The 26,718-nt window shown below is 38.0% G+C and overlaps 1 protein-coding gene across 9 annotated transcripts in view; it reads left to right on the top strand.

The window, feature by feature from the left end:
- The window catches only part of ppp1r12a (protein phosphatase 1, regulatory subunit 12A), a 100,828-nt gene extending 87,549 nt beyond the window's left edge, over window positions 1-13,279 (top strand). For 5 of the 9 annotated variants that reach the window (XM_036577189.1, XM_036577198.1, XM_036577197.1 and 2 more), the window contains 5 exons: window positions 117-221; window positions 917-964; window positions 3,743-3,793; window positions 6,297-6,484; window positions 11,630-13,279. In XM_036577189.1, coding sequence (XP_036433082.1) covers window positions 117-221; window positions 917-964; window positions 3,743-3,793; window positions 6,297-6,437 — 345 coding nt within the window. In that variant the 3' untranslated portion in view covers window positions 6,438-6,484; window positions 11,630-13,279. Of the gene's footprint in view, window positions 1-116; window positions 222-916; window positions 965-2,330; window positions 2,368-3,742; window positions 3,794-6,296; window positions 6,485-11,629 lie in introns of those variants that run through there. The other 4 variants (XM_036577192.1, XM_036577191.1, XM_036577194.1 and 1 more) reach the window with 3 other exon arrangements.
- The last annotated feature ends 13,439 nt before the right edge of the window (window positions 13,280-26,718 follow it).

The raw sequence follows: 26,718 nt of genomic DNA, 5'->3' as shown, positions 1-26,718 counted from the left end.
GAGGGGCAGTTTTTCGTACAAAGCCATACACTCTCCATCAGAAATGCTTCTTTTATTATTTAGTGCTTACTTGTTTGGGTTTATGTTAGTCCATTTGTGTATATGTGTATGTACAGCTTTATGAACAGGTCCTAGCTGAAAATGAGAAGCTGAAGGCTCAGTTACGTGACACAGATCTGGAGCTAGCAGATCTGAAGCTACAGCTGGAGAAAGCCACACAGGTGAGGCTCCAAATGAGCATGCTCAGAACAACTGTCCACCTGATAACTAGAGACAATGTGCACACAGATTGATTTGTAATCGCACATTCTGCTTTTTTTTTAATCAGACTTTGCTGATTTGTGAAGGGTTATAGGAAGTGGAAGCTACAGTTACAAACACACAAGCCTTTAAGATTTAAGATATTAGTGTAAACACACTTGTGAAATGAAATATTGACCTGTTTTGTTTTACTTCAAAGCACTGTTTAAGTAAATAGTGATACATGTAAGATACGGGCATGAACTTCGTTTAGACACAGAAAATTAACATTTCAGCATTTCCTGATTGGAGGCATTGTGGGAAGTGGAGCCCACTGTGATAAGTAGCCCCCTTAATTTTGTTCTTTACTTTATTTCTGCATCTACTCGACTGTCTAGGCTAGTTTACGCAATATGCCTGAGGTTATTCATCCAAACAAAGTTATAAAATTAGATGTTGACCCCTCCACTTCAAAGCACTGCTGAGCAACATAGTTTGCAGTTTAGTTCATGTTGACAAGATGTTGATATTAACTTTAACACAGAAGGCATTTATTCCTTTTTCTTATAAACAAAGAAATGTGAGATGGTGCTGTGGTGTCTGCTGATGTAGCATGAAGTTTGTAGATGTCCTGGTTTGCAAGAAAAAAAATTGTTTATGTGTGTTTGTGTTACAGAGACAGGAACGCTTTGCTGATAGGTCACAGCTGGAGATGGAGAAAAGGGTAAAGATGTTCATCACACTCTTGTACACTATATATGGATTGTTTTTCCAAATAGAACATAAATTGTATATACTAGTAGTACAGCGGAAGCATTGAAGGAAACAAAGCTCCATAATGTGATGTACAGTATGCTTTGGCCTGTCTGTAGATATGGATGAGTGAGTGTACTTCATGGTGATGGAGCATGATATCCATAATAGACATTTATGGATTAATAAACAATGCTCTATCACTGTTTTTCATCGACACATCTCATCTCTGCTTCTGAGGACCCACAGAGAAATGGAGCTACACGTCATTTTCATTCTACAGATTTAGAGCTGGACTATCAGGTTACACCCAGAGCAACACCAACACAGCTTTCAATGGGCAATGATGGTGTTTGATGGAGAATTATAGTGTTTGTTGGAGAAAGACTGGCAATTAGTGGAGAACAATGCTGTCAGGAGAATGATTGGAGAAGCGTGGAGTTTGATGGAAAATGATGAAGTTTGGAATAAAATCATGGAGCTTGGTAGAGAATCATGTGCTTTGGAAAACGTGTTTGATGGTATTTGTGTGATTGGTGTTTGTTCAAGAATGACCTCAGAATGATGTTCTTTGGTAAAGAATAATTGTTGAATGATTTTAGGAGAATGATTGATTGTTTTAGACTGATAGTGTTCGGTTGAGAATGTAATTATTTGATGGAGAATGAAAATATAATTGGTGTAGAGCGATTGGTGCTTATCGAAAATTGACGATGTTTGGTGAAGAACGCTGGTGTTTGGTCGAGAATGATGGACATTCGGTGGAAAAAGATTGTTTGGTAAAGAATGGCTGGTATTTGGTGGAGACTTTTCTTGAAGCTTGATTGTCATTTTTCTGAAGACAGTAATTGTAGAAAATGTTTTATGTTGGAGACCGATGGTGCTTTTAGTCAAAAATTATGGTGTTTGTTACAGAATGGTGGCGTTTGGTGGAGAATGGTGGTGTTTGATGGAGACTAACAGTGTTTTGGGAAGAATGAATTTGATGTAGAATGTTGGTTGGTTGATGGAGACTAACAGTGATTGAATATGGTGGTGTTGAAAAATGATGGTGTTCGATAGAGACTGACAGTGGAGAATTATAGTGTTTAGTGGAAAATACTGGCATTGGAGAGTAACCGATCGAGAGTGGTTGGGCATTTGTTTGATTGTGTGATTGAGTGATTAGTGTTTGTTGGAGAATGTTGGGTTGGTGTTGTCTGGGTTTATTGATCATCTGTGGAGCTCAGATGCAGAGAGTGAATAGCATTGATGTAGATGAAGGTACTGCACTGTGTCCTGTAAATGTCTACTAACTGGCCAGCCCATAATCCCTTCCCACTCGTTTATGTCTGAAGGTTGCTGGCAGGCCTCAGTACAAGCTGGGTGCTATGGGTAAAGTCTAACCTGCGTTCATAGAGTTTTACGGTTCTGCTGTTGGCTGAATCACATGCCTGTCACAGCCGAAGGGGTGGGACCAACCCCATCAGCCAATCACAAACGCCCTCTGTCACCCGTGTGTGTTTTGAATTTAGTGCAACGTGTGGTCACCTTTCGGTCCAGCAGTAGTCATAGAGTGTATGCGTGTTTGTGTGTGTGTGTGTGTGTGTGTGTGTGTAAGTGAAAGGTATGTGGGCTTTTTTTTTCCATTTGAAGTTCTGCATGTGCTTTTTGTGATGATTTGAACACACATCTTCAAGAATTAGTTTGAATTACATTTGCATGAATTCTTTTTTTTTGCAAAATCATCATATTGAAAACACAGATGATGTTCTAATATAAATCTGTTAGCACAAGTGAAGGGATTTGGAATAAAATTGTTTGAAATCATTTTACGTATCATGGGCTGGCTGTAGATTTTGGGGGTCCTAAACAGGTTTTTGGGGGCCTCCCATGTGCCTAGGCACTCCCCTAAATTTACACTTTGTAAAAGGCTTAGAGAATAATTTTTCCTCAAAGGTTTCATGCTATCGTTTTGAATTATCAGTCTTAGTAACTTAGTTGACGTGCCCTTTTTGTATTTTAGTCGCCTGTTTGAATACTGTCATGGCATTATTAATTTAATTCTAATTTTGTTTGTCTAATATGGAAAAGATTTGCTAAGGCATCCGTCACATACACAGTGCATCTGTTATTCTATTTTATTATAATTATTATCTTTTATTATAATTATTGTTATTATAACATCATACAATATTACGGTAATACTCTAGCTTTATTTCTTCTGTTACCTTTTACTGTAATGTACCGTCATCCTTTCTGTTCACTCCCAGCAGTTTTCCTCGTTCCCAGCGTTACCTAAGCGTTCCAGATTGTGCTGAATAAGCTTTTGTTCTCTAACGTGAGATTTCCCTCAGAGCATTCGTGACATTCCTAAGGCTGCATTCATTCCCCCCATAATGGGTTTACACTGCCAACTAGGACACACTAAACTATTCCTTTAAAACTTTTACCCAGACACTCATTTACCTCACTTATTCAGTGCCCCGTTAACACTCCTTAACAATCCCATCATGTGCATTTCTACCACCAATGTGTGTTTATTTCACAAATTGTGTTTTGTATTTAAGCTCTGCACTTTCATCTTAGCTTTTCCACAGATCAGCTTGTTGTGTTTTTCACTTTTTAGCAGCCATTCACATCATGCATCCTTTTCTCTAAATCTGTGTGCGTGTGTGTGTGTGTGTGTGTGTGTGTGTGCGTGTGTGTCTGTGTGTGTGTGTGTGCGACGTGAACTTGTCTCTAAGCAGTATGTGTTGTGTATCTACAGGAAAGAAGAGCTCTAGAAAGGAAGATTTCTGAGATGGAGGAGGAACTTAAGGTACTGACACACACACACATGCATCTTCTTTTGGACTTCCACCAATTTCTCAGTATTTCTTCATAACTTACTGGTTGAAGTGTATGTAAAGTCACTCAGAGTGGTTGGACGTGAAATGGTTCATGGTAGAGAAATTTTTGGTCTCTTTAATTTCTTTATGGTTGCGTTGATAGGAACCAGGGTTTGTGATGTCTAAAATGCAAATAATCATTTTATTTACTATCCAAAACCACCAATGAACATGCATGCATCCTCTGAGTTTTTGTATGTAAAGTTAATGATGGTAAAATAGTGGTACATCTAAACGTACTACAATCTGCATGTACCTCTAAACCATGAATGGATTTGAATACATTTTAGGTCAAAATCTTCTCAAAACACAGATGTTTGGTTTCTACCACCACCACTGTCAACAATTCTGAGGCATTTTACAGTAAACCACTCTGAATCTTACACTATAAAGGAAGTCTGGCTTTATCTCTATGCCTTTGTATCTCTGTAAACATACTCAGCAGTCTCCTTCCCAATTCCATTACTGTTGCATCTCTTGTATAATTGATATTTGTATAAATATAAGCTGCATACTATTGCACTGTGTATTGCTACAAGAAAATGGCCATTCTTCTCATGTATTAATGAGAATCTGTATCTCTACTTGCCAGAAAGTATTAGGTGCTAGATTTTTGGCTTGATGGGAAACTGGTCAGTAAAGAGTATCACATTGACAGGAACACAGTGTGCACTGACATGACTAACATAAGCACTATTAGAGCAGGATTAGGTTTCCCAGAGGAAGTTGTGTAATGTAATTTGTGTGATTTGATTGGCTGAGTTGTTTGGGATAGTTATGTGTGTAATTTCCCCAAATTCCCAATGGTTAAAAGGTCACACTTAATAATGGTAAAGTGTATCTAAAAGCAGGTTCTATGTTACATTAGCATCAAGTGGATTGGAACAGGACTGCTATTACTGAGGGAGCTCCAAATTAATTTACAGAAGAACATTTATATAGTTCAAGTATAAAGACGCACAATGCAGATTCAGACTGGATTAAATCACTCCACAATTATTACTGTCAGACTGTAATCACTACAATTCATACTGGATTAAAATTACTTAACAATTTTTTATTGTCAGAGTGAAAAAAGTACACCCTGTAGATTCATACCAGATTAAAATCATGTCATAATTATTACTGTCAAACTGTAACCAATACAGATGCATACTGGATTAAAATGACCCAACAGTTATCACTGTCTGACTGTCAAAAGTACACACTGTAGATTCATAGTGGATTAAAACCCAGATCCAGTGACTAATTGCACAAATTACAGAAACAGCCCAGCTAGAACTAATCCAGCTCCCATAGTGCTAAAGTTATTTGAGATAAATACACAAAGCGCAGACATTACTCATATCATATATTTCATAACGTGCAGCTGAGTAAGCCTATAGAAGACAACAGTAAGAGTAAACATGTACACATAAGTTAAGTGACTTCTGTTAACCCTCTGGGGTTCGCGAACTCACCCAGGCATCAGATTCGATGTTTGTATAAATGTTTGTCTATCTTTGAGAGCACAGCACAGAAATCCGGTCAAAATATTCAATCAAATATTTCCTGAATCTGTATCGCACTTTCCATTCCATCTTATCACAAGATCACACATGACTTACATCTAGGTTATGAGGCTGAGAAGAGGGGCTGAGATACACGTCATCTGCCTCTCAGCGTGTGTAATTGGTGGATTCCTGTGTCCATCTGCATTTTATGTGAAACCGACCATTGGACACTCGGGAAATCACAAGGACTGACCCATCACGCCAGAAACCCTTCATTCTTCATTCAGTCGACATTGCAGACATGTGAAATGCAGTGTTTTTGGAAAGTGGCAACAAAGATCATTTTGATATGAAACATATGGGTATCATGTTGTATGCAAGTGCCTTTAAAGGCGAATTTAAGAAGATAAAATCGAGAAAATGACCTTAGACCCTAGAGGGTTAACAAAAGTGCTGTTACATTCTGTGTTTAGTTCCTGAAAAGGCCTGTGTATGTGTGTGTGAATGTGTGTGTGAATGTGTATGTGTGTGTGTGTGTGTGTGTGTGAATGTGTATGTGTGTGTGTGTATGTGTGTGTGTATGTGAGTGTGGTATACATGTGCAGCTGAAGGGTTGTGGCACTGTTGAATGCTGTGTTGAAATTTTTACTGAATCTTCGCTCCTTACATTTCTCTATTTTCCTCGCTCTTTCTGACCCTCGCTTCTTTCTTCATGTTGTGGTCACGTGACCTGTTGCTCTGTGTATCTCTTACTTTTTTATTTTTTTTCTCCTGTTTCTTCTTTTCCTTAACTGTATCTGCTGTCTCCTTCACGTCTTTCCACATTTCCGCTCTCCATTCTTCCATCTCTCTCTCTGTCTCTCTCTTGCTCGTTCTCGTTCTCTCTCTCTCTCTCTCTCTCTCTCTCTCTCTCTCTCTCTCTCTCTCTCTCTCTCTGTAGAGTCTGCCTGAGGTAAAGCAGGTGCAGTCTCTGCGGGGGTATAATGAGCGTTTGCAGGCGGAGAACAGGGCGCTGGCCCGAGTGCTCTACAGACTCACTCTCGCTCAGAGCTGCGGCCAGCCGCCCTCCGCTGACCTCTAAACCCCCAGCACACTCACACATACCCTCAGACCCGCCCTCACACACAGGCAGGTGCCAGCCTCCTCCAGCTGTGACTCCGCCCGCTCTGAAAATCCCCTGCATTTATTAAAGGGGACGTTTTTCCCCTTTTTATTTACAGTACAATTATTACTGAGAAAAATCCTGATAACGTTGCAAGAAATACATTCAGTAGATGTAAACTTTGATGCAAAATACTCATATGTAACCTATATTAACTTATTATAAATACATATTAATACATATGTACACACTATGGTTCAAAGGTTTGGAATCACAGTTTTCGATAATATCAGTGCAGACAAATGTATCTGATGTGCTAATGTGCTATGCAGATTTACAGCTTGCAATTAGTACTAAGAACAAAAGCTATAAATAAAGAAATAAGCAAAAATAAATGTTACTTGAGTTCAGAATAGTGAACAGAGTTGTAGATGATTCTAAAATGTAGATCATCAAGAGTGATTTTCTTTAAAATTCATATCCAGAAAGAGGTTCTGATAAAATTAAAATCCTGCACGAGTTCAATCTTCTGAGATCCCCTACGGCCATCTGTGCCCAGAAGTCCAGGACAGCTCTTGGTTTCACTCTCTCTGGGTGGAAAGGATGGCCCTTCCCCTCCCCATTACTCAGCATGGTTCTGGAGGTGGGGGGGGGATTAATAAAATTAATGTTCAGAATTAAGTTATGAAGTTATAATAAAATTAAATTAAAAACTAATTCAGAAAGAGGTTATAATAAAATAATTTTTGACAGAGATTATAATAAAGTTAACATACAGAATTAAATTATAATAAAAAGAGATGCTGAATAAAAAATCCAGAAACAGCTGTTGTCGTTTAAAGTGTAATATTTAAATTAACTTTGTGCGCATTATTGTTTACAAAATAATAAAAGAAAGTGATTCCAAACTTCTGAATGTCAGTGTATGTGTGTTGTATTTATCTGGATAACAAAAAGGATATATGTACATATACAGTGTTAAATTTAAAATATTAAAATTTTAAAAATAAGTATAGAATTAAAATGCAACTAATTTATAGTTTTTGCAGTTTCTTAGTAATAAATTGAACTGTTATAGATTTTGTTTCCTTTTTTGTGTTGATTTTGCCCCAGTCTCGAGTGATTTGCTGTGGAGTGTAGCTCCTTTTGGATTGTCCTGGCTTCTTGCATGATGTGCTTGGCAAGCATTTTGGTGACTTTTGGACAGTTTTGTCTGAATTTTTGGATTTTAAAGAACCTCCTTTTGTTTTTGGATCTTGTTCTGGTTCTGCTGTGTCTTTCCAGCCTGAGGCTATTCTGAACTGCATGGCTTCAACATTATTCTAATTTTGTAACTGGCAACCATGCTGATTTATTTCAGCATCTTTTTCGGCATACTTTTGGTAAGATAATTAAAGAAATAGTTTGCAGAAAATACATTTTTACAGTTTTCCCGCTTACCCCAAATGTAGTTGTAGTTGTAGACATGTTTGGTTTCTGATGTTTGCTTGTGTAGTTTTACACTGGAGCTACGAGGCTAATGTAGCTAGTAAGTAATGGACGCTTGTTAGCATCAAGAATTAGCATGGTGCTAATTGGCGCTAATTGTGCCAAAAATACCACACGCCCTTCTTAAACCATGCACCAAGTAATCTCATAGACCATTATAAACATAGACAAAAAGATGGACACATTAATTATGCTAGCATGCTTTTGTCCACCATAAAAGCCACATAAAGTCTATTGAAATTACTTAACAGCTCAACACAGTTTGAGGCAGAACTGCGATGATTTAGGCATACAGTTAGCGCCATGCTAATTGTTGATGCTAATAAGTTTCCATTACTTCTTAGCTACATTAGCCTCATAGCTCTAGTGTAAAACTAAAGACGTAAACGTCAGACAGGGAGAAAACTGGGGAAATTTATATTTTTGCCAAACTATGATTTAATTCCAAAATCCTGTTTCATCTGTTTAGCTTGAATCGGTCACTTTTTTTTTTTCCCCTCCACTCCTCTCTTTTTGGACACTTTCACTTCCTCTGGCTGTGTTTTGGAGCGTGTGTGTGTGTGTGTGTGTTTTTATGAAGCGTTTTATTGATTTTTCCAGTCTATAACATCTTCATAATTCTCCCACTGGGACAAAGCTGGCAGGCTGCAGTGTGATTATACCACTAAACTGTAATAGGGATAGTAGTATTTTTTATTATGACAGGGCTCGAGTTTCACCATGTTGGTGAAAAAGCGCTTAAGGGTTTTTAAATAAGCCACTTTAGGCCGGTGTTAGTCGCAGTAAATTCCCACTAGTTTCCCCTGTTGTGTTATAGCACCAAGGCTAGCGCATGCAGTACTGTGCAGTTTTCGCCATCTGAGAAAATGATATGTAAAGATGGCCGGTTATATACAAAATACAAATAAATAAACAGTCCATTGTGATGTGAGTTAGCTTAACCATTTCCAAGTTCTAATCAAGAATGTCCAATATACAGTTACTATCCAACAACTGGTGTATCTAATCAGTTATTCATTAAATTAAATCAGGTGCTGCAGATTGAATGTAGTAGCCAAACCAAACCTGTTCTTCAAACCAGCATATTCATAACTTTAATAAAAACAACACATTTTTATTATGTTCTGCAGAAAACAACACACTCTTATGTGCTACTGTGTTTATGGTTAGTGGTATTTATTATAACATTATATAGTGTTTTTACTGGCAAAAACACACTTACTGCCAATAAGCATATAAATATATGCTGTGATATATACAGGAACCAAATTTTTAATTATAGTCATTTTTGCCACACTGCCCACAACCAGGAGTTGCTGCTGTTGAAATGTTCCATTACTTGTTAGCTATTACTATTGATTTATCCCCGTAGCTCAGGTGTAAAACTACAGCAAACAACTGACAAACATGCCTTGGCTGATCAAGTACATTTGGGGTAAGATGGGTGCTGAAAGTTTGGCTTTTGGCTGAACCGTTCCTTTAACCACTCTACGCTTCTGTTGTAGGCTCTCCGGTCAGAGAGATTAAGCCTTTGTGGGTGTGTTGAGCTCCTGAGTGTGTGCATTTTGTGTGTGAGAGAGATTAGTAGTTTCTCCTCTTCTCTTCTAGGTTTGAGAACTGCAGCAGCTTTCTGATTTGCATGGCTGGTGTTTTGCAGAGTTTTGGATTGACCTGCAGTGAGCTGATTAGATTTGTAGTTCAGGCTGCTGTCAGTGTGTGGAGATTAGTGTGTGACAGTGTCTGACAAAGAGTGTTGGGGAAAGGAATGTGCAAACACTAGGGGTGTAAAACCGCAGAAACCGCACGCCGAGCACTATTTATTCATGCAGTTTATTCGGATGTCAATAAATGAATTGGAACGTGTGTTTAACTGTTGATATCGTGCACGTCGAACGCCATTTTTCAGATAGGGAAAACAAAACGTTATTGTATTCGACATGCCAATCACTGCTGTTGACATGACGACAACCAGTACGACTGGTCAGCTGTACCCCGGCGACCAGAACTAGATGAACGTTATAGGATGTCTCGTGTGGGGCTGCATCTACAAAATTGAGCGTTATTGAGATCCGAGCTGAGGCACATATCTTTAGTTCCAGCTCCTGAATGAGGCAGTGAGCTCCTTTCACTTTTACTATATGGAAAGTAGTCTGTCTGTGTTACCATATGCCCATTTTGTGCATTGACAGTATATAGAAAATGGACCCAGCCATCTCGCTATTTCCAGGGGGAACCAGGTGAGGTCAGTCATGTCACTTCTGACAAACTGCTTGAGAAGCTGCCCAGCAAATTTTTGTGAACTTGTTTACACGAACATAAATCATCACAAATATTCAGTACGACAGTACATTTTCACCACTAAATGAATTTTAGTTACTCTTTCAGACTTCCTCCACTGTGAGCTGTTTGCGTAAACTATATTGTTGAATTAGAGATGAGAACAGAGCAAAAGAACAGCACAGTAAAAACAGTAAACATGCATTATAATACTGATCACTATAAAATAAACGAATAAATAAATAATAGTTTGAAATAATGTAAACAATTGTAATTATTGTACTGTATTGCAGCTTTATTGTAGCAGTAGTAATACCCACTCCATGCTTTTTACTATTGAGGAGCCTCTATTTCAGATATGTCTTTTGAGTCACAGCTTTATCACATCATTTTCTGTACTGTCATAGATAAATGTTCATTCTGAAGCTATGAAGTGATGCACATGTGGATAAAATGAGACAGTCCAGTCTCTGTAGAAGAGGACAGGGCTATGAAGTGATCTAAAACGGCTCAAGTGTGGCTTTATTTTTGTACTGAAAACAGCCCAAAATAAATTCCAATGACACTTTCTGTGAACATCAAGACATTCTGCCTGTTTTCCTGTTTTTTTCTTGGCCTGAACTTACAGCAGAATTCCAAAAAAAGGGTGGGGTTCAGTATGCATTACATTTTGATGTGAATAATTGAATATTTCACTTTTTCGTGTCGTTTACTGACGTCATGTTCGATGTGTAACTGAGGCTTAGAAATTTTACAGTAATAGTAGTAATAATTTGGCTATTTCAAGCATAATGAGCAAAATAAAAGCTTGATGTATAGTTTTTTATTGTCTGTATTCCACTGTGTAAATACACTGTGTGTCCAAAAGTCTCCGTACAACCCTTCTAATGAGTGAATTCAGCTACTTTAAGGTGAGCCCACTGCTGACTCCAGCATTCAGTTGTGAGCTCACAGCTTGTATAATCTTCATTATGGAACACTCTGGAGCAGCTGCACATAAGCCTAAGGTCACCATTCCCCATGTTAAGCATCAGCAAGCGGGGTATAAAGCCCCCCAGCACTGGGCTGTGGAGGAGTGGAACTGTTCTCTGAAGTGATGGAGCTCCATCCAATATCTTGTCAGTACCTGACCTCACTAATGGTCTTGTAGCTGAATGCAGTCAAATCCTCACAGCAATGTTCCAACATGTAGTGTAAAGCCTTGCCAGAAAAACTGATTTGTGGTGAAATTTCGTGATGAACTGAATCGTTTCCTAAAGAGTCGCAATTGATTTTGAGATAAGAGATTTATTTACACCCCTAGCAAACACCATCAGGAGCTAGAGCTGATTTTGGCTCCACTTATTTGGATTTTTCATTCAGATCTGTCTAAATTCTCTCTTTCTTTATTCCTTTTTGTCTTTCAGACGCTACCAGACTTGAAAGCTGACAACCAGAGACTGAAGGATGAGAACGGTGCTTTGATTCGAGTCATTAGCAAGCTTTCCAAATAGAACAGCGCCTCTCTTCCCCCAGTGGCAGCGTCTGGTATTACACCCCCCCTAGATTATTAATTACAGCAGACATCAGCAACGAGATGGCTCCTTCTTCCTGGTCACTGTACCCCATTTCCTTTTTCTCTTTCTCTTTATCCCTCTGTCTTTCTTTCCCCACCATCACTCGCTCCTCTCCTCTCCATCTGCATCACTTCATCCCACCCGCTCTTCTGTGCACGCTCGCAGCGCCAGAGTTTACATTTACATCGCTGAGAGAAAACGAGAGACGCTGACGGCACAGATGCATTGTTGGCCTGGATAAAAAAAAAGCCTCCAGAACTATTTAACCAGTAAAGCCTTAGCTGTACATAAAATAAAAACAACAAAAAAATCACAGAACACTTTTTTTCTTTCTTTATTTTTTCCTCGTTTTCTCTTGGCTTTCACAGAAGAGCAGTTACACCTCATTTTATTTTTATTTGTGCCACATGCTAGCTTTTTCTAATTTTTTTATTAGTCTTTTTTGTGCATAGAAATGTTATGCAGCTCATTCTCTTTCTTTTTTTCCCCGTCTTTCTCGCTCTCTCGCGCTCTCTCTCTCTCTCTCGCTCTCTCTCTCTATCCTCCAATCATCTCTTTCCATGCTGTAAGTCCCGCCCCCTTTTTCTGATTTGGCGGCACTGTTTCTCAGCAGTGGACTTCTCAGCATTCATCAGTGTTGGCACGCGCACACACCCTGACCTTTTCCCCTGCTCCTGCACATACTCACACACCCTGACGACCCCCGCCCCCCCCCCACGCCCCCTTTTTTTGGATCAGGTGGAATCTTAAGCTTTCACTGAATGTGCAATACGCGTCTTATTCTTCATTAAATAATAAAATGCTTTAAAAGATCAGTCCATCTCACATAGAAAATGTTCACTTCTCTTTTTCCATCGCTCACCCTCCTCGCTTCCTGTCACTTTTTCCTCCCCTCTTCCTTCTCTTTCTCTTCCTCTTCCTTCCCCCTACAACCCCAAATTTCTCCTCTTTAAGTTTGTAGTGTAGTCGATGGTTTATATTCCTCACGTTGTTTTTAGCAGGTACTGAGTGAAGCTGTATATACCTGTATGTATTGTTTGAGACAAGCACATGGCATGCTTTCTGTCTGTTACTGTTGAAATATTACCAACTCCAGAGGATGAAACGAAACTGAAAAAAGGTGTGTTTTAACTATTTTCTTCTTTTATAGTCTGAAAACATCGAATAAACAGTAGCGCCTCCCTATGAAAATAAGGGAACAGCTTACAAGGTGTTCAGCGCATTCTTTCAAGTTTTAAAGAAATATTCACGGTAATTGTGACATAAGAATAATATAATTCACTACTTTTCACACGCGTTGTATTCCGTATATTTGAAAGAGTGCTGTTTTTTTTTCTTTCTTTCTACCCTGCCCCCCCGCTGTTAGTATTAGCCGAGGTGTTGTCACTAAGGATATGCCTAGGTATCGCTAACCCAGCCCCTTTTTTTTAATTTTTATTTTATTTTTACATTGTCTACATGCACTGTCGATGATGCCATGCCAGGAGTCTCGCTGTCCATTTTTTTCTCCTTTTTCTTTTCTTTTCTTTTCTTTTAAAGCAAACTTTTGGTCACCGTGTCAGAGGAAGTCCGTGCATCGGAAAAGAATGAGTGAATGAACTTTATGCATTTCAGTGGCCTTTTAAAAATACTGTAGTTGAGAGAAGAAGAAGGATAAAAAAGTCGCTGTTGGACTGTCAGCTCTCCTCTTTTGGTTTAGGTTTTAAAATTATAATTTTTTTTTCGGTTTTGTTTTAATGTTTATTTTTTCCTCCTTTTTAAAAATTTCCCATCCTCTTGTTGTAAAATAGACGTGTGGCTTCCTACATGCAAGCTGTGCTGTGACTACCAACCACTGAGAGTTCATTAAAAATAAAGTTGTACATTGTAAAAATCCGTTACGGGCATGAGTGTTATTTATTATGATGATTATGATTATGATTATTATTGTTGTTGTTGTGATCGTATCACAAAAAACAAGAAACGATGTAGTATGTAAACACTGTTAAAGATTCAAAACATCCTGTTCACTTATCAGTCCATATATGAAAGCTAAACTGCAAAAACAGCCTGTTTTGTATTTACTGTTTTGTGATGTCACAAAAGACATTGCATTTACATATACATACCTTATAAGCCTTCAGCAGTTTAGCCCCGCCCATTCACACTGATGTTGTTATAAGAAGTGTTTAAGCCTGGACTGAGGCTCAATACAGACCAGCCGATAAGAACACAGCTCATTTACCTATATCAGTTCTAAGGCCACAGTAACAAAAGAGCCTGTTTAATTCTAAGGGATAAAAAAAGGTTTAAAAAATAGGCATGTAAAAATTTATTTAAAATTTATTTATATTTGGTACTTAAACACACAAATGTCATTAAGTGGACCTCACAAGAAAAAAATAAAATGCAGGAAAAATGAAATGAAAAAAAGGATGTGTGCTTTAATCTCCCTTTTGGAGTGTAACTCGTCATCAGTACAAACTGTTCTCACTGCCTTTTTAATGTTTCCTTCCAGATTTGATGGTGTTTACAGTAGCTATAAAAGAGTCATACAAACTGGACTGTGAGTGAAATCTGTGTTGCTCATTATGGTCAATATGACTGACTGGAACATAAACAGAATGTGCAGTAGTGGACACTTCTGCTTAATGCCACTAGAGGGTGCACATCAGATTCCACTCAGCTTGTTATAATGCTAGTTTTGTCTGTATGTGAACTTTAACCCTTGAACCCTAGATTTCTTATTAATCTTAGTGTGACAACAGACTGAATATGAATGTTTTATTCAGTAATACCTATAGAACATGTATGTTCTGGAGTTGAGTGTGAGGAACTAAATTGTGAGCTTACATATGGCCCCTTGACATTTAAGCAGTTCTAATAGTAAATAATAAGCTTTTGTATGTTTGTCAACTTTCATACATGTAATACAGCTCAGATTTCTTCAGAATAAAAATAAAATGGCATAGAACATAAAAACAAGAAGGTTACAAAATGAATGAAATGAATGTGCTTAAAGGTAGTAATAATAAATAACAAATAAATTGGCTTATAGCACCAGGGCTCAGGGGCTGTAGTTGAAAATTAGCCAGTTGGCTAACACTAGCACATTCATGTTGATTAATGTTTATTGTCCCTGATTAATAAATAAGCTCATCTTAGCACATAATATCTTTCCTTATGTACTACAAAACTTTCTTTGGTGTATATATATCAGAATAAGCTTAGTGTCCGTCTTTAAAGAATAGGTCCTGGACTTTTTCAAACAGCTGTTTCTGCTGTTCTGATGTCAGTTGAATGTTCCCTGATGTAAAAACATTCACTCAGCATGTTGTTTTGTTTTGCCTTCCTTTTCCTTCTGTGGGTCTTTAGTTTCCTCTGGCGTTACTCACACATGAACACTTTAAATCCACAAATAAAGCCATTGGACATGCACTGTTTTCACCAGAGGGGTGATTTCTCATCAGAACTGGAGTCAGTGGGTTTATGTAGCACGCTCCAGATTCATTTCCGCTAGTGAGGAACGGCTCTGTGTTGATAAACAGACTTGTCTCTGGTGTTTAAAGTCATAGCAAAAAATGCTTTCCTATTCACCTCCACCCCACACACACACACAACAAATGTAGGTAATCAGCCAGGATGTGTTTGGTGTCTGAAGTTCGCTTCTTTATTTTTACGCTGTCGCTACAAGGCTAATGTAGCTAACAAGTACTGGAAGCATATTAGCATGGTGCTAACTAAATCATCACTCATTTGTCTCAAATTGTCAAGTTATCTTAAATAGTCTTGCCTATGTGTTTCCAACACTGTATGGCAAACTGTTGTCTATAAATATGAACAAAAGTACGGACAAATTTCAGGCTTCAAGACTCTGTATAGCTATGTGACATACTTCAGCTTGAGGCAAGTGTGTGGCAATTTAGGTGTGTGCTAATAAGCTTCCACTACAGTAGCCTCACAGCTCCAGTGTAAAATTAAAGACACCAAACATGCTGATCCTCTATTTGGGATCAGAGGGAAACTGAGTAAATTAGATTTTTCTCCAAACTGTTGCTTTAAGCCCAGCAAGGTCGAGTCATGCTTTGTGGATAAGTGGTGGTGTGGGAGCAGCAATCTTAGGCATTCATGCAGTAAGACTTGTTTTTCCTCTTGCTCAAGTCTCCCCCTCTGTAAATAAATAAATAAAAGCATAAATAAAAGCATTCCTCCACTGCTTGCTGGCCCAATCACGGGCTTGACCAAAGATAATACGGAAAAGATCAGCTGGACATTGTCCCAGTTTAAAGGGGGAAAAAATGTCTCAATATATTTTTGGAAGCGAATGGATTTAATTACTTTTATTTGAGCCACTTTGGAGGAATCTAGACAATAAAACCCCTCCAAACTGCTCTGTGTACTCTGCCACTAAATTACTGAAGAATATAAACATTTAAACTGTATGAAATCCTCCAGAAAAGAGACACATGGACCATTTTATATAAAAAAAAACACCTTTAAGAGTATTATCAGCCTCACTGTACACTACAGGGCATAAGAATAACTTTTGTTGCCATCTAGTTTCCCCAAAGCAGTTTGTTTCAGAATATCCCGTGAGTGTTGCAGTGCTGTACTGTCAGGCTGACTTTACACTGTGAAACCTGCATGAAACTAAACACCCGAATTGCACAATGTAAAGTATCTAGCCATTCACTTGAAACTCAGTTGCACACAGCCACAGCAATTGCAGGTGTCGACAGGATGAACGACATAATTTCAAATGACCGATTTCACAAGAGAAATGGACAAGAAAATAAAGAAGATGGTTTACTGGACAACTGGGGAAAAAGATCCTCCTGAACAACTTTTATGTAAGTTTGTCATTTTGTCAGTTACCTGAACAATGACAACAAACAAACTACAACCTTCTTTCCAAAAAAGTTTAACCGTTGTGCAAAATGTATATGAAAACTGAATGCAGTGATGTGCTTATCATTTAAACCCTGTATTGAATTGACAGTAGTACAAAGACAACATACAAAATGTTGAATGAGAAATGTTATTGTTTTTTACAAATATATACTTGTTTTGAATGATGCCAACAACATGTATAAAAAAAGTTGGGACAGGGCAAGAAAGGACTAGTAAAGTTGTAAAATGCTAACTAAAAAAACACCTGGTGGTTGATTGGCAAAAGGTCAGTAACATGATTGAGTACAAAAGAGCCTCCCAGAGAGGCTGAGTCTCTCAGAAGTAAAGATGGGAAGGGGTTCATCACTCTGTGAAAGACTGCACGATCAAATAGTGCAACAATTCAAGAATAACGTTTCTCAACATAAAATAGCAAAGAACTTCTGCTTTTCGTCATCTATGGTACATAATATCATTAAAAGATTCAGAGAATCCAGAGAAATTTCTGTATGCAAGAGACAAGGTCAAAAATCAATATTGGCTGGCTGTGATCATCTGGCCCTAAGACAGCACTGCATTTAAAAGAAACAACTCATTCTGTCATCACATCCACAAAAGTTAAAACTCATAATGAAGAAATGCTGTATAAACAGGACCCAGAAACACCACCACCTTCTCTGGGCCTGAGCTCATTTAGGAAATTATTTTGAATTATTTGGAAATCATGGACACTGTGTCCTCTGGGCTAAAGACCATTCAGCTTGTTATCAGCACACAGTTCAAAAGTGAGCATTCGTGATGGTACAGGGGTTCATTAGTGCACATGGCATGGGTGACGTGCACATCTGTGAAGACACCATTAATGCTGAACGATATATACAGGTTTTGGCAACATATGCTGCCATCCAGACAACGTCTTAAAATATGTATCAGTTTTAGCATTTGATATGTTGTATTTGTACTGTTTTCAATTAAATATATTTTATAAATAAATATAAATTAAATATAAATAAATTTTCAATTTACTTTATTTGCATATCATGGCACTCTGTTCTTATTTATATTTTGCACAGAGTCCCAACTTTTTTTGGAAACAAGTTTGTAGTGTCTCGAGCTAACGTTTCTGTAATTGGCTGGCTTAACACCTTTAGAGTAATTAAATGTGTTGTATGCAACTTTGTGTTGTATTGCTTTGTGTAACGGTCGAGTTGCACAGAAATTAAGTTGCATGAAATTCACAACATGCTACTAGTTTCACTGTGTGAAGCCAGCCTTACTCTGGTGTACTCTCTGGGTAAAGCCGTCTTCACATTTTTGTTGATAACAGTTATACTGAGCACTCCTAATGTAATACACTAGTATTTTAAAGGAAAGTAATCATTATCCTGAACTAACACTTCTATTTTCCTAATGATAATGTGAGTTACCTCACCAGCACTTTAGCTAACTGGCTTGCTAGCTAGGTGTCTAATTTCCACCCAAACTGTGAGGTCTCTTAATATACTACTGTGGAAGAATTAGCCATCCTTAAGTCCATAGGCAGAACGGTTGCATCCTCAAATGTTTGCCTCGTCTCCTATCCGCCTGCAAAAAATGTGAAAAGGAAAGACAAGAGAAGTGGAAATCAAGTGAGTGAGCAGTAATGGGGGGACAGCTGATCCATTCCAAAATTTCAAATTTGATGTTGGCTATAGATGAGCTAATGCCAATACAACTGCTTATTACCATTACATACATACTAAGAAACGTCACTAGCTGGCGCTGGTAATGTTAAAGGCTGCGTTGAAATTCAATAACACAGAGGAGTGGCCGCCTAATTCAGTCATCTTTGGGTTTTAAGCTAATTAGCTAGCTAGGAAAAAGACCAGCATGAACCAGCTTAGGCTAGCATAGAATTCATGCTGGTCTGTCCTGCTTTTTTTGCCGAGAGGTCTGTTTGTTTCTAGAGTTGACTCTGATTTCAGTTCCAAGAACCAATTCTACGGAAAATAGTTTTCAGAAACGACATCTGGCAAAAACAAAGAGTACAGTATTAATTATATTGAACCCAAGCAAGGAAATTTGGAAATTTATCTAACGGTAGCTAAATTAACTTAGCTGACTAACGGGGGCTAAACTGAACATGATCCTCCTGTCAACTATTCAGATGGGTTGATGTTTTGCTGCTGGCAATTGTTTGATTGTTAGCAAATTTTCTTGCATTACAAATTTTACATTGTACCTTGTTTTCCACTTTGTCTAAAGTACATTTCTGGACTATCAATGCGTGAGTTGTGGAAGGACGTATTTTTTGTACACAGTCCAAACAGTAACAGCAGAATATCTTGCTCCATGTATGCAAGTGGAGGCAAACATGAGCGACCCTGTGCGGTATCGTGACCAAAGCTTCATAGTCGACTCTTGATTCCAGAATGCCTGGTATCGAGGAATCAATTCTTCTTGGGATCGACTCTCGACCCTAGTGTCCAGTGAGTGTACACAGAAGATGTTACCAAGATAAATGGCTGCATTTAGTTAAACCCTTTTGTCGAGTGTTGTTAATAATCACATTGCTGTCTTCGTTGAAAAACACGATTTATTTTTTAATGTAGTTATTATTGTTTTCAAACTTTTGGCCTTGTACCTGACGTGGTTTTCTCTCTGCAGTATGGCCGCCGCTGAATGATGAGGGGTTGAGTTTACGTTTAGATGATGCCGCTGTCTCTCCTGAGATTTGTTCTGAATGCTGGAATGTGGCTGGGCAGGAAGTGCTTTACTCAAATCAACATTCTTCTCTTCCTCTTCCTGTAATAAAGGAGCAGCAGCGGAGCTCCAGGATATTGGAGATTTGTCTCTGAAACATATTCTTCCCTCCAAGCCCTTTAATTTAGACACTAGGCCTGAACTACAGCACAGGAGAGTGTGTGTCTGTGTGTGGTGAAGGAAGCTGAAGGAAGCAGGAATGTTTGTACTTCAGGTGTTCTGGTGCTGTAAGTTAGCAAGTTAGCAGTAGCTATTCAAATAACAGTAATGTACGAGTAGGCATTTGAGAAAAAGTATTATTCAATTAGCAAGATTACTTAATTTTCCCCCCTGGAGTACAATGTAAAAAACTTCAAATTATAACAGATATCTGCTACTAGTATCTACTGCGAAACGTTCAGTATCTACTACAAATTGTTCAGTAGGTACTGTGAATTGTTCAGTATCCACTATGAATCGTTCAGTATCTACTGTGAATTGTTCAGTAGGTACTGTGAATCGTTCAGTATCCACTATGAATCGTTCAGTATCTACTGTGAATTGTTCAGTAACTATGAATCTTTCAGTATGTTCTGTGAATAGTTCAGTATCTACTATGAATTGTTCAGTATCTACTGTGAATCGTTCAGCAACTACTATGAATCTTTCAGTATGTTCTATGAATAGTTCAATACCTACTATGAATTGTTCAGTAACTACTATGAATCGTTCAGTATCTACTATAAATTATTTAGCAACTACTATGAATTATTCAGTATTTATTGTGTATCTACTGGGTTCATATTCATTGTTACAGGAGGATAATTTGAATTTAGGAGTGGCCAATGTTTTGATAATCATTTGGCTAAGAAAAAAAGTCAGGCTGTCGCATGGAATGTTTTTATCTTTTTTTGAGTTGGTTTTGTTCTGAGTTTGGATCAGATTTATGAAGTTATTATTTTTGTTAGGCACTTAGTTAATTCAGCATAGATATTGACCTGGCACCATTTCATAACAAAACTGTTTTTCAGTGTAATACAGGCCAGAAAACAAAGGCAGTTTAAACTGTTTAGCTGCACTCTTTGTGATCATTAACACACTTTTCTTTGTGGTTTAACAGAACTGTAACAGTATAGCACACTCATTAAAGGACATCTGTCACATCAGAGTGGTCAGATTTAACGGTATTACTGTCCATTCAGTTGAATAGAGCAGCAGGCTGGATCAGAACAGTTTTCCACAAGTATGTCTAGATTAGCATTTTGATATGCTACTGGGTATGACTGTGACTGGTCTGAAAGGTTGCCAATGAACGAGGTCAACACAGCCAAAGCAGCAGCATTGTTGGACATGAATGTGTAGTTCCCCAAAGTTGAACTTTCTCATAAAAAAATTTTGTGTGAAATTTTTCACACAATGTGTTCATCCCTGTGATGCAAGTGAAAATTCAAGCACAAGTGTGACTGGTCCGTCCTTTGGCTAGAAAAGTCAAAAAGACAGCCGAGTTTCCTGTGGGGTAGGAAAGTTTTGATAATGGATGAGAAATGTGACTCATTTTATGATGGTACCTACAAATACAATATAATTGCAAAGTCGTTTTCTGAACCACTTAACCATGTAGATTAAATACAATTGAAATACAAAACTCTTTGGTGTCAGAGCCGCTTTGTGAGATGTGTAACAGTGACGTCTTTCGCACAGCAGATTTTATAGTCTGTTTTGTAGAAACACTTATAAAAACTATATTTTGTTTTTTTGTCACTTAAAGAGTCACTGCAGCCTTAAACTACCATTTCATGTTATTTCTCTTGCCGTACAGTGTTAGAGCAACATGGTATCCATCAGCCTTATTGGTTTGACAGAGTTCATGATTTTATATAGTTTTCATGTTTTCTCACTAGAATACCCAGCTTGCATTACCCAAATACACATTGACACAGCCATTAGGAATCTCTGTGGTGTCAACCAGTGTTGACTAACCACTTATCTATAGACTAAATACAGCCAAGCTAGCATTGGTATAACTCTCACTTCAGTCACTGAACAAAATTGAAATGAAAACTGATTCTATCTTTGTTCTACCCTTTCAGCAGAAGAGAACATGCCTATCTGAGGTATCTAGGTATCTAGATAGCAAGATAGCTTTGCTAACTTTAGCTTTTAGCTTGTTGTCCTGCTCATCTACCAAGTCATTTCAGTAATGTTCCATTGTAACGATGGTCTGAAGACAGTTATGACAGTTATATGTCTGTAATTACATATTCAGCTTTCTGGCAGCAGTGTTAGCTTTCGCCTTGCTTCAGCAGCAACCAACTAGCAAAAAAAAGCCTGCCCCCAAAAATCCACTCAAAGTAGTTGTAGTGTTTCGGAAGGGGGTTTTGCAAGTCTTTAAACTGTAAAACTACACAACATACACACTTATGTTAGTATTTAATAGCAATTCTCGTGTCACCACAAACCACAACTACTACTGTAATGTTCCAGTAATAACGATAATGATATGTGACTCTTATTGTGATAGCATTTGTGTTCCTGCTGAACAAGAGTGAAGTTATAAGGAGTAAATTGTTGAATTCTTAGTGAATTTATTTTGTAATTCCATTAATTTATGATGTATCTACCACTGTTGCGTATGAATCCACAAAGGTAGATTTAAGTTACTATCTAAATTAGAATAATAGCGAAGTTAATTATAGCTAAATTACAGCCATACCCACTCAGTGTGCACTGTTCATGCTGCTTCAGGTTTTATTTGAATGATTCCAGTTGCATGCAGCACTTTATTTTTGCTTTGAACAACATAATCATCAGCCTGAGCTGATTTGATATAGTTTAGGTTGGGTAACCAGCTACAGTGTCTGGAGGGTAAAGCAAATCTACATGCCTGATTTAAATATTTAGCCACAGAGAAACAAAACAAAAATATTTGCCAGCTGTATTTAAGCATAAATTGCAAATATGTGATGGCTGTATGAAGCTGTCTCCACATCTGACCCACAGGAGACCCCTGTTTTACATTCTGTGGAGGTTCTTTAAACCGTGTTCTTCACAGTCGCATATCTCATTTACAAAATCAGTTCCCTAAAAAGATCAATTGAAAGGTTTTTAGGGGAATAAAAGTGCTTCTTCTATATATCCAGAACCATTTTTGGCATGTTTATTTTTAAAAGATGAGAGTTGCGGTTGTGCCTGTTATTAAAATATTGAGTAGACCACTTAGCTAGAACAATGAAAGTGTGCAGAAGAAAACCCAATTTATGAAAGACCTCCTGCCCATCTAAGCAGATGGCATCATTCAGCTGGCATGGCGATGGTCAACTGTTGGGCCAGGCGTGCGCTATGATTTGGATAATCAGCTTTTGTTTGTGCATGACTGTGTTTGAGAGAGACTTTAAAATGCCCATTTAGCCAAATAGGGGTTTGTTTAAACGTTACACATTTAGCAGAACAAAGTGGTAATCCCACCACCTGCTATCCATAAAACTGAACAAATAGGTTGCAGTTATTCTGCTCAGCTCTCACACACAATGAGAACTGGATGCACAAAACAACAGTCAACAACCTGAAGAACTTATTCAAGTATTGTTTACACCTCCTTTATTTAAAACCATGTTAATAATAAAGCTAATGCTAATGATAAGGCACCATGTTAAGTTCCTTAAAGCAATGAAGCTGCACTAAATACATGTTTTTCTTTTGTGGATTTGAGGGGATAGGTGAAAAAAACTAAATATACACCATTTCCCCAAATGTATTCACAGATCAGATGGCGTGTCTGAAGTTTCTTCACTTTTACATTGGAGCTATGATGTAGCTAACAAGTAACAGACGCTTACTAGCATGTTAGCATGGGGCTACAACCACATCCTTAGCTTATTACTTGCCTCAAACTGTGTCTAGTTGTTAAGTAATCTGAAATAGACTTGCTCATGTGGTTTCTGACACCGTATTACAGACTGTATTACAACATGGACAGAAGTACGGACAAAATTCATGCTTCGAGATTTTTTAGCTATGCTAACATACTTTCCCAGAGGAAGTAAATATGTTAAACGAGACCTCTTAATCTCATCTACTTCTCCTAGACACAGTTAAGTCCTTTTTAAAACCAGAGGAGATTTTCTCCTGTTTCTGAAATTTGGCTCCTGAGAAATAAGATTTTCACACTTTGATCAAAATATTGTCACACATATGGATTAACTCCTCAGTGTATCTCTCATCTCACCCCAGTCTCAGCTGAATAATATTTCCATATGAAAATGTGAGATCTCATCATTTTCTTATAAAGCTCTATTCTGTGTCATAGAACTCTTTCACCAGTCTGTCAGTATAGAAGAAGAACTTTTCTCATTCATCACCAGAACTTCTTACAGTGAAATGGTGATGTTAATCCCCTCTTTTCTCCTAAGGTGGGGAGACAATCTTAAGAAGGACATTTTCCTTTGGGTAATCTATGTTAAAAGATAACAGTGTGTCTTACAGTGTCAGAAACCACATGAGCAAGTCTTTTAGAGATTATTTATAACTCAACACTGTTTGAGGTGAGTTTGTGATAGTTTAAACGATCAGTCAGCACCATGCTACATAATGTGACAATAGGCTTTCATTACTTGTTAGCTACATTAGCCTTGTAGGTCCAGGGCTGAAACTCAAATGACAAACCTCAGATGACAGACATGTCTGATCGGCTGTATTTTGATTAAGGGGGTTGGGTTTTTACACCATTAACTTTTGATTTAAAGGAAAATTCCATAGATTTTCAAAAACTATTGACTATTGGCTTTATACTAAATGAATCATACTGTTTTGATGCAAAATGGTCCACTGCTTATTATTTTCTCTTTACAGTGGTGATGGAGCCAGCGGTCATGACATCTACCACATGAATATAGCAAATTTTACTAATAATATTATTAGAATTTAATATTATGTACCATCCAAAATAACCCGCAAACCCACATGTCTTCTCTAAACTATCATAAAACAGTGTCTCAGGTATCAGGCAGCACATCTGGGTCCTATCACCACCACTGTGAACAGTCCTGACACAGGAGGGCATTTCACATCACACAAATCTGACTTTGTTTACATTTTAACTAACGAATTATGTGGAAATTGTGAAAAATGTTGTGGAATTCCCAGTTATGTGGGGCTAAATCTAATGTCCTGTATTCAGATAAAGATAACAGGTGGTATATTTCATAGTCCACTCAGCTCAGTCCTGACAATTTGCCAGACTGTATCTAACAGTTTTAGCCCGAGACATTCTGTGTTCATTCATTAATGAACACAGATGTTTAGAAGTTGAGCAGGGAATATTGCAGGTTTTGTTCGTCTTCATTTGCTATTCTTAGAATGACTATCATCCATTTTCATCCATGGCAAAGCACACATACACAAGTCTCTTGCACAGATGTGTTGCAGCTGGAGCTGATTTGGATTACTGGCCTGGAATGGAGGTCTAAACTAAACGAAAGCTGGTCAAACAGGACTCCTCCGACTTTATGGCCACGTTCCAGGTATTTAGACATATGTATTTCCATGTATGTTCCATGGATAAGGTTTTTTTTTCATGTGTAAGGTATTTGTTTTGTACATTTGTTCATACTGGATATGTGCCAACTGCACCATTAAAGGTGTGGTGACATTATACATTGATTTTCCAGGTGTATATATATTTTATGGTTATCTTTAGTTATTTCTACAGTTATTTTTTAGGGGTGCACATGAGTCACATGAAAGTAGCCTAACTGTGGCTGTGTTAGCCAGCTGTAGTCCCTGATTCTTGATGTCATAAACCAAAAACAAAATAACAGACAATTTACACATGGACAAAACTAGCATTATAAGAAGATTTAGGCCTGGTCTTTGTCCAGATTACACTTTAATGGTGATTTTTCTCCTGAGTTTTCTGTGTTCTGTGGAGCAGTGGAACTGTGTTGTCTGAAGTGCTCCATCCAATACCTTTGGGATGAGTAAAGTGGAGTTTTCATCCAGAACTGACCATCAAGCATCAGGACCTGCCCTCTGTAGTGCATTTGTGGCTGAATGCAATCCGATTACACTTTAATGGTGATTTTTCTCCTGAGAGTTTCAAATACTACCCAAACCAGTTCAGTGTTCAGTGTAGTTAATAATTGTAGATGGCATGACAGTCAGATGACAGTCAGATGATGAACAAAGTTGCCTTCGACTGTGTTCAAGTGGCTAAAATTAAACTAGCTGAAATGTGGAGCTTGGCTAACTTTTGACTTATCACTTCATTGAATAGTTCAGCAAAAAATCAACACCCCCCCACCACCTCACCCCAAATGCAGTCCATCAGCAAAGACGTTTCTGAAGTTTGCTTTTTTAGTTTTACACTGGGGCAACAAGGTAATGTAGCTAATGGGTAATGGGAGCCTATTAACATACCATTTCGCATGGTGCTAACTGCATTGCTAAATTATAAAAACACTTTGTACTAAAAAGTAATGTAAGTTGCTTGACACTAAGACACTTGCTTATGTGGTTTCTGACATTGTATGATGTACGGTTATCTATAAGCACAGATGAAACTCATCATCAAAATCCTTTTCACCGTGATATCAACCTAATAGGAAAGCACTAAATAACATTAGTGACTATTGGACACCACCAGGAATCCACAGAAACGTTTAATATTTTCTATGATTTTTTTTCAGCAGGCCTTACTTGACATACACTATCTCTCCAGCGATGTTCTAAAAAGAGAGTTCAGCTACTTTATGGCGTACTCATTGCTGACACAGGTGCTGAATTATTGAGAATAATCTCCATAGAAAAGCTTAGCCTGATTAGCCTAATGCTAAGCATTGGCTAGAGGGGTATAAGCCCCCAGCATTGAGCTGTAGAGCAGTGGAACTGTATTCTCTAGAGTGATGGAACTCCATCTAATACTTTTGGGATAAGTTAAAGTGGAGTTTTCATCCAGAACTGACCATCCAACATCTGGACCTGACCTCTCTAATACTTTTGTGGCTAAGTGCAATCAAATACTCACAGCAATGTTTCAACAGTGTGAAGCCTTCCCAGAAGAGCCGAGGCTGTTCCTGCAGCAAAGGAGGGCAGAATCTCTATTAAAACCCTTGATTTCAGAAGAAACACTGGACAAACTTAGTGTGGTTTGAGGCAAGCGTGTGATGATCTAAGCATGCAGTTAGTACCATGTTAATTAGTGGAGTATAGGCTTCCATTATATCTTAGCTACTTTATAGCCTCATAGCCAGTGTAAAGGTAAAGAAGTGAACTTCAGACACAAAATGTTTTCACTGATCGACTGCATTTGTGGTAAGTGGAGGAAATTGTGTAATTTAATTATTTTTGCTGTC

Source organism: Colossoma macropomum, unplaced genomic scaffold (genome assembly GCF_904425465.1).
Source record: "Colossoma macropomum unplaced genomic scaffold, Colossoma_macropomum, whole genome shotgun sequence".
In the NCBI taxonomy this organism is placed as follows: Eukaryota; Metazoa; Chordata; class Actinopteri; order Characiformes; family Serrasalmidae; genus Colossoma; species Colossoma macropomum.
This window is presented reverse-complemented; position numbering and strand designations above follow the sequence as displayed.